Source organism: Hibiscus syriacus, unplaced genomic scaffold (genome assembly GCF_006381635.1).
Source record: "Hibiscus syriacus cultivar Baekdansim isolate YM2019G1 unplaced genomic scaffold, ASM638163v2 tig00111105_pilon, whole genome shotgun sequence".
Classification (NCBI taxonomy): domain Eukaryota; kingdom Viridiplantae; phylum Streptophyta; class Magnoliopsida; order Malvales; family Malvaceae; genus Hibiscus; species Hibiscus syriacus.
Genome location: NW_024062987.1, coordinates 3,843,388 through 3,851,249, shown reverse-complemented (window position 1 = coordinate 3,851,249; position 7,862 = coordinate 3,843,388). Strand labels below are relative to the sequence as shown.

Genomic DNA, 7,862 nt, shown 5'->3' with positions numbered 1-7,862 from the left:
ATTTTCGGAAAAGATTAACTATCGTTTAATAGCCGGTCAAAGTTCTGGTCAAAGGAGGTCAACAACTGTCAAACATTTGAAAATTCCCAAAATGTCACTTTTTTTAAAATAATTCTCAGAGTGTCACCTTTTACGAAATAATTCCCAATATGTTACTTTTTCGAAATATTTCTCATAATGTCACTTTTTTTCAAAATAATTCCCAAAATATCACCTTTATCGAAATATTTCCCAGAATATCACCTAACAATAATTATTTACCAATCTAGCCATCTTCTTAAAATATTTACTAAACTAACACCCAAACCGGTCAACCACTGTTTTGAAGCTCCCCGATGTCCTAAAAATTCCCGAAAAATTTCCAAAAATTATTTTAAGCGATTTTGAGATACTTACAAAGCTCGGTTCAAAATTTTGATCGGTGGAGAGCTCGATTTCAACAAATCTGAAACTTTGACCGATTCACTCCTTCACTCGCCGGCGACGACGGAGAAACGGTGAACACCGGTGGACTCGGAACGATGCAAGGAACACTATGGTGCGAGAGGTGTCGAAAACGGATCAACGATCAGAGATGAATTTATGATTTTCTCGGCAGTGGTGCTAAAAAACGTCGAGACTTTGACTCGAAATTCACGGCGTTTGACAGCATTTCGCTATAATTGGTTTACTGGGCTTTGTTCACGAGTCGAAGATGAACACGATGGTGGTTTCAATTTGACGGTCGGAGGTCGGACGGTGTCGGAATCGGGCTTCAAAGCAAAGGTGCATGAGGATAATTTTATGAGTTGGTTTCTGTGTTTTCACGCAGAAACCAATTCGTTTCATTTAATAGAAAAGGTTGTCGACACTTTTTGGGTAAATTTAGGGCTTGGTCCCTGAATTTTCTTCAACTCTAAAACAGGACACAAGTTTTGAAAACTTTCAATTTAGTCCCAAAATTTCACCAATTTACAAAATTATAATTTTATTTTCTTTTCATTTTTTTCAGGGTTGTTACAGAGCAAATTGAAAATTTTGAAAGTACGGTAAATAAAATAGGAATCATATAAAAGTTCAGTTATCAAATTTGTAATTTATCCTTATTATTATTATCACGTGGAAATCTGTTTAATATTAAAATATTCCATTTCAATGAGTTGTTAGTGATATAAAGGTGTAGTGACAAAAAGAATTCAATCCATAAAGTTGAGTGAGCAAATTGAAAGTTTTGAAAGTACGGTGAGTAAAATAAGAATCGTATGAAAGTTCAGTTACCAAATTTGTAATTTACCCTTCTTTTCTTAGAGTTTTTGGTTAGGTTTTTAAATTGTCTTTTTTTTTTGTCCTTGTATGATCTAGATGACTAAATTTTGTGTCAATCGTTTAGGAAAATTGTCATAATTATAATTTAGTTTACGATTATATTTATAAATTTTCATTATAATTATGAATATTTTATATTTTTAATAAAAGTAGTGGTTTTTTTATAATAAAAAAAGTTACTAACAATCAATTGACATGGTGAGATGTGATAATAGATTCTTTAAAGGTAACAAGTTTGAACTATAGGACTTTCGAATGGAATAAACTGAGTTGGAGAGTCTAGAATATCTCTTTAATAGTCGATTTGGATTAATCGATTAATATATTAGTGATTAATTCAAAAGAATTTTTTCCCTCATTGACTGGAAACAGAAATCAAAAAAGAGAAGCTTCTTCTCCCAAGAATTATTACTAGTATGATGGAAATAGCAAAGCAGGGAGCTTTTGAGAGAGAAATGTTGGACATGCAAGTTCAGGAAACAGATGATAACAGCAAAGATAATTCTTCTAACAATGTTCAGAGATCTAAAAGCTTTGCATTTAGAGCTCCTCAGGAGAATTTCAGTATCCAGGATTTTGAATTGGGTAAGATATATTGCGTTGGTTCTTACTCAAAGGTTAGCTTTTTTCTTCTTCTTAATTTATAAATATTTTTTTGGATACTTGAGCTTGATTCCAGTCACACCACTCTATCAATAGATCACATACTATTTTTGACACTTTTTTCTTTGCTATTTTTTCTTAAAAAAATGTTTTTTATATTTGCAAGCTTTAGCTTTATGAATTTTACGGGAAATGATGGTTTTTAATGATTGTGTGTTTTGGGATAAATTTAGCTATGTTTGTGAATTTTGTGGGTTTTTACTGGTGATATAAGCTGTCTGAAGTCTGAACTAAAGGGTCGAATTTGTAGAGATTTAACGCAACGAAAAACGTAAAGTTATGTGATGATTAGGCTTTGAAGATGAATACTATTCTGTTTATGTTTCCTATAAGATGAATATATTTCTCTTCAAATAGGAATGCCGAATTTTATGCCCGCGAGGGAACGAAAAAGAGATTATTAATAGAAAATAGAAACAAAATATATGATCATTTAGAATTTTTAAGGGCGGCTGGGGTCCATCCTCGTTTCTCTTTGAAGATGTGTGGTATTTAGGCTTTGGTTGCAACGAGAAGGATGGAAAATCCTTTGGGGTAAAATGTGGAGATTGGAGAATCACAACTACTCTCTGATTGTTTGCTTATTTTCTCTGTCCGCTCTATTGTATAACTAGCAAAGCAAAAATGATTCAACCTGCAGTGGGGGGTTTGAACTTACTGGTTTTCCTTTTACTGCTGGATCAAGTTCTCATTTGATGCTCTCTTTTTAATTTTATTTCTTATCGATGTCGACGTTAATGCCAGATACTTATTCGGTTCATTTTTAAGATGTTCATCTTTTTCCCCCTTCTGCTATTTTGTTTTTCCAACATCCCAGAATGTATGTCACCCAGTAACAAAGCCTTTCTTTTATTGTTATTTTGTTTTGAGTTCTGAAAATGTGAGGCTAAAGTAACTACTTTTATTATTATGAAATTTTATATACTATACATCCCTTTAAAAATGTATTTTGGATTCGATAAATACTATACGTCCATACTTGAACTTGTATGTTTGACTTTTCAAAGCCGTTAGCTTCTTCTATTATTAGATGTGTATCATATTTTTTCCCTGTGCATGGATTTCAATATGCTTGGGGTCATCGTTTTTCGACATCCACTTCTTCCGCTTTTTTTCTTCAGTTTATCCTATGTCGCGTGTGATGTTGTAACTTCTGGCCTAAAGGCTGTAACCTAATGCAACCGTGTGGTGCAGGACTAGATCCCGGTAAAATATCAGGTGCCGGACCAGATGGTTATGCTGAGCTCAAGATGCATCCTTTCTATAGGGGAGTTGATTGGAGTAGTTTAAGAGCAAAAACCCCTCCAAAGCTTGCTTTAGAGACGGGGGTATGATGGCAACATGTGTTACATCTTGTCTTTTAAGAGTTCAAAATTCCATTATCCTATTTCAGGCTCAATCAAGTGAGGGTGGTGATGATTATAATGATTCTTCGTGGAATCCTACTTACATCGGAGATGGTTAAGCTGGAAAGAAAGACGGAATTGTCAGTGCCTCATCATCGGCTGAATCATCTGGCCATATAACTAGACTTGCCTTGGTCGATTCCTTCGACTCAAAATGGTATTTGTCAATTTCTAAGGAAAAAGTTTGAACATATAGATTGAGCTACATATCAACATGTGCTATTTAGTCAGTGCAACCGTTAAATTAGACTTTTCCACCCCTACCCAACGGAGCCTTAACGTTTGTCGTTTCTTTCCCTCTGCTAATTTAAGCAGGCAACAATTTTTGGATCCGGGAGAATTAGTTCTTATGATCTCAATGATGAAGAAACTACAGAAATTATCCAGCAAGGAAGTGCAGCTTATCCTCACCAACAAGCCGAAATTGATCTACGTTGATCCTTCAAAACTGGTCGTGAAAGGGGACATTATTTGGTCCGATAATTCTGATGACCTCGGCGTCCAGGTCACAAGTCCGTCGCACTTCAAGATTTGCACGGTAAGTATATGAGCATAGGGATGAATTCATCGAATTTATTAATGCAATGATACAATGTATCTGGAATTTTCGTGCACCCTGGTGCTTTTTATGCCATCTTCTGATCTATATTTGTGGTGCTTCAGCCAAAAAAGGTACTGTCATTTGATGATTCGAAACAAAGAGCACGGCAATGGAAAAAAGTGATCGAAGTTAAAGGGATTTTATTGGCATTAAGCACCGTATTCATTGGCCTTTTCGATGCCGCCGGGGAACCTGGGAACTTAAAACCAATTTAACATTCTGAAGCTATCCATTCTCGGATTCGGCTGTCTCGTGTTGCAGGCTGCTCCTGGTTCATTGTATGCTTTCATTCCTTTGTTTTGTAGAATTATTGGGTAAGGAGGTTGTTCTTACCTGTTTCAAGCATGTACAATTTGAAATACAGTAGAAGTGGAAAGCAAAATGGATAAAAAAAAGGGGGAGCGATTTTGTTGTCAATTACACGTTATTAATGTATCGAAAGGATGTTATTTTCCATTAATGACAGAAATGATACCACGGTGAGATCATTCAACCAAAAACATAAGTCCAAGCAACCTCATTGCAATTTCATAGCTCTAACATGTTAGCCTGCGTTTTAAAAATGGTGATATTTGACTTCGAATTCAGGCCAACCAGCTCGCTTCTATCTGCTTCAGTTCGTATATTATCACATCATACACAGCCTGCCGATGAGAGATCACTCAACTGTGTCGCACCCGTTACATATAAACGGGTGGGCAAACAGCCTATATGGTACATAAACAATAAATTCCGAAGGGTATCAATATTGCTAATTAATAAACACATTTCACAGATAATTGCTTAACTAGAAAAACGGCATTACGAGGAATCTTCGAAACTAGATCACCAGCAAAGCCCAAACTATACCTGACCCACACAAGAATGCTTTTGGCTTGTATTTCACAGAAGGCTGGAGAATTCTCTCATCTTCAATCATGCAGGCAAATCGAGACTGTCGCTGGCTGGAAACTGAATAGACCGAATTCAACTCAATGCCATTGATACGTGGAGATATCATACTGAAACAGAGGCTTAAGAACTTCGTTTCTCGAGATCCAAACAATCATCGAATATTCTACTGCCTGCATATTCCTGCAGTACCTTTGCATTGAGTTCTCTCTCATGTCTCCAGACATAATTAAGACCAACAAGAATCTCAGTGATTGCTGCTTCCGTCTTTTCTCGATTTGCAAAGTAGAGAGTCTGCACCAGAAGAATATTACTTCGGGAAACAAAGTTCTGTTCATAACTCCGCTCGGATTGCCACCTAATCATGTTATGAGCTAGTGGCGCCAACCACTCTAATATGGAAGACATTGCTTCTGTCCATTCTTCAGCAAGCTCTGTATCATAAACCAATGAAGCTAAATTCTTTGCATACGGTTTTAGCCTAACCCTCAGAGCGTTTCTCACACTTGCGGGTAACATGTTGTACAGATCCTCTCTGGCATCATGACCAATCAAGTAGGGAGATGCTGCTAACTTCTCGATTACAATGATAACATTTGCATAGTGCAATGCTAAAGCAGAAGCACCAAGTGTTTCAGGCGGAGCATCCAACAACCGGCATTGAGATCTGAACACCAATGAACTACTCTGGGCAGCATTTCCTTCAGGAAGGTTAAGGTTTCCATCTTTGGTTCCATTCGGAATTCCGGAATGAACGCCATTTGAACTTACATAACAATCTCTAATGGTACCGCCGTCAACTGCTACCATGCATCCTTTAAAAGGTCCCACTTGAGTCAATCTATTGCTTTTCAAATGCGATTTCCTTCCGTTAATAGCAGCCGAGCGGTTGTTAGTCTGCCAAATCTTGCTGATTTTATCCATTCCAAAAAGTGCTCCAGACCTTCCTGCAAGTCTCCCAAGCGGACCTGAATGGAAGTTCAAATTTCCATTCTTTCTAGAAATAGAGCCTGATCTTGTGGTTGAACCACCAAGAGGCCCCGAATGAAAATGATTTGTTTTATTTGGTGTTGGAATCGGGCCTGATTTAGTGTTAAAAATCCCTAAAGGGCCAGAAGAAAATCTGGGAAGGCCAGTGCTTTCGGTTGGAAGAACCGAAGAATGCATTACGGCAGAAACTGATTGGCTGCGATGCATAAAATCTGAATTCATCACCCTTGAATCCCCAACGTCTACACTGTGTTCAATTCCAAAAACATGTCTGATCCTCCCAAATATTGTGAATATTGATCTTGATAAAAGGCGAATTGTATAATCATAAGTCTTATTCCAAATAGAGCTCCCCCGTAGGCTCTTCACTTCGTGCTGCTTCCAAATGACCTTCTTCTGAAATTCAAGCAAATTCTCTGGTGCCAAATCACTGCTTTTCATCCTCCTCAGCGTTTGCTCAAGATCTGCAAGCAGTTCCATCTCTTGATACAAAGTAGCATTAACCGAAATGAATCGTTCCAATTTCTTAACCTTCTTGTCCATCTTCTTAGACGAAAATATCCAACCATAAGGGTCGGTACCAATCTGGACCAACTCAGTGAAGACAAGTTTGAAACTGTTTAACCCCGGATCACTACATTTCTTCGCAAGCCTAGACACAGACTGTGCAACATGGGTAATATTTTCGACCATTTCTGCACATATCAGGCGTCCGATGTATTCGTCATCTTCGGACACTAGCTTTTTAATACCAACAGAATTCGTTATTTCCTCTCTCAACCTAACAACCTCTTTATCACTCAAACGCTTCCATAGGTGCACAAGCTTGGACATCAAGCTCGCAGCTTCAAATGCTAATACTCCGATTTCAATCTTCTCGGAGGTTCCCTCATGCCTCCTCGGAATTTTCCAAAGACTACGAAACCAAGAGTCTGCCACCATCTTTTAGTCCCAAAAGTATCTAACATAAAAACAATTGAAGAAAAATAATTAGCAAAATCAGGCTCACAAATTCGACATTTTCATAATTTTTTTTACTTCAAATCTTCAAACCAAATATAGCTCAATCAGATTAGACAATCAAACTAAATCATCAATAAATTACACACACTATATTTAATGGTTTTAATTACTAGAGAAGACCTAAAAGGTAACAAATTTCAACCGAAATTGAATTTAATCTAAACAGCTATTTTCCTTTTATGTGGATAAAGTATAGCTTGAATTGAACTATGGTATTACTATCTACTCAGAAAATTCAATTTGTAATATAGAAGGTAAGAAGCTTAACAAAGAGCTTATAACGGCTAATCAAATAACAGTAAAATAAAATTCAAGATCAGCCAAGCTAAAAAAATTACACAAATCCAGAGGCTAAAAAACCCACCAATTCCACAGATTTCAACCACCCAATAATTCCAAACAGAATAAAACCCAAAACCCTGAAAGAAAATCCAACCAAAAAAATCAAGTAAAAATATTGCAAAAAAGAGCACTTACCGATCACATGAAATAAAAAAGAACACTAAATTTTAGAAGCTGGGATAAGGGGAAAACAAAGAAGAAAAAAAAGGGAAATGAAGTTTTGTGAAGAGATGAGACGCTGTTGCGAGGAAGGTGCAGTGAAGGCTAAAGAAGCAAAATTGGGGACAAAGTGCGCTTTACTTCAATTGGTTTTTCTACCAAACAAAAAACTTTAGTTGGAAAATGTATATAAAAGACCAAAACCGAGTGAGCATTGAATAAAGCTCATAATTTTCTTTTCGCAATACTCCCTTTACTTTTCCATATTTCTTTTAAAGCCCTCACGACTTACACTTTTTCTCACTTTTACACCCCGAATCCAAAGTACAAACATGTTTAAACTTATAAAAAAATAACGCGAAAATTAAATTTTAATACTTATTAAAATATCATTTTAACGCATATTATTTTTTTGAAGTATTTTGGTCTTAATATTTTTATATTAAGATAAAAAAATCTAACATTTGACTGAATAGTTTTTT

At 36.3% G+C, this 7,862-nt stretch overlaps 1 protein-coding gene and 1 long non-coding RNA gene across 3 annotated transcripts; one reads left to right on the top strand and one right to left on the bottom strand.

The window, feature by feature from the left end:
• The first annotated feature begins 3,147 nt into the window (after positions 1–3,147).
• Positions 3,148–4,145, top strand: LOC120153993. Its single transcript, XR_005518837.1, has 4 exons — positions 3,148–3,296; positions 3,362–3,531; positions 3,690–3,912; positions 4,038–4,145. It is a non-coding gene; the product is annotated as an uncharacterized LOC120153993 (long non-coding RNA).
• Positions 4,146–4,463: 318 nt separating this feature from the next.
• On the bottom strand, positions 4,464–7,542 carry LOC120153992. 2 transcript variants are annotated; one of them, XM_039165850.1, is made up of 2 exons: positions 7,357–7,542; positions 4,464–6,817 (listed from the first exon to the last, which is right to left on the bottom strand). In XM_039165850.1, the coding sequence occupies exon 2, from the start codon at positions 6,796–6,798 to the stop codon at positions 4,990–4,992; it is 1,809 nt and encodes a 602-aa protein (XP_039021781.1). In that variant the 5' UTR covers positions 6,799–6,817; positions 7,357–7,542; the 3' UTR covers positions 4,464–4,989. The 2 variants fall into 2 exon arrangements, with proteins under 2 accessions (XP_039021781.1, XP_039021782.1); XM_039165851.1 differs by having other exon boundaries at positions 4,464–6,798.
• Between the last annotated feature and the right edge of the window lie 320 nt (positions 7,543–7,862).

Bases quoted from the DNA above. Each gene is read 5' to 3' on its own strand.
- LOC120153992 (XM_039165850.1), bottom strand. From the start codon at position 6,798: ATGGTGGCAGACTCTTGGTTTCGTAGTCTTTGGAAAATTCCGAGGAGG.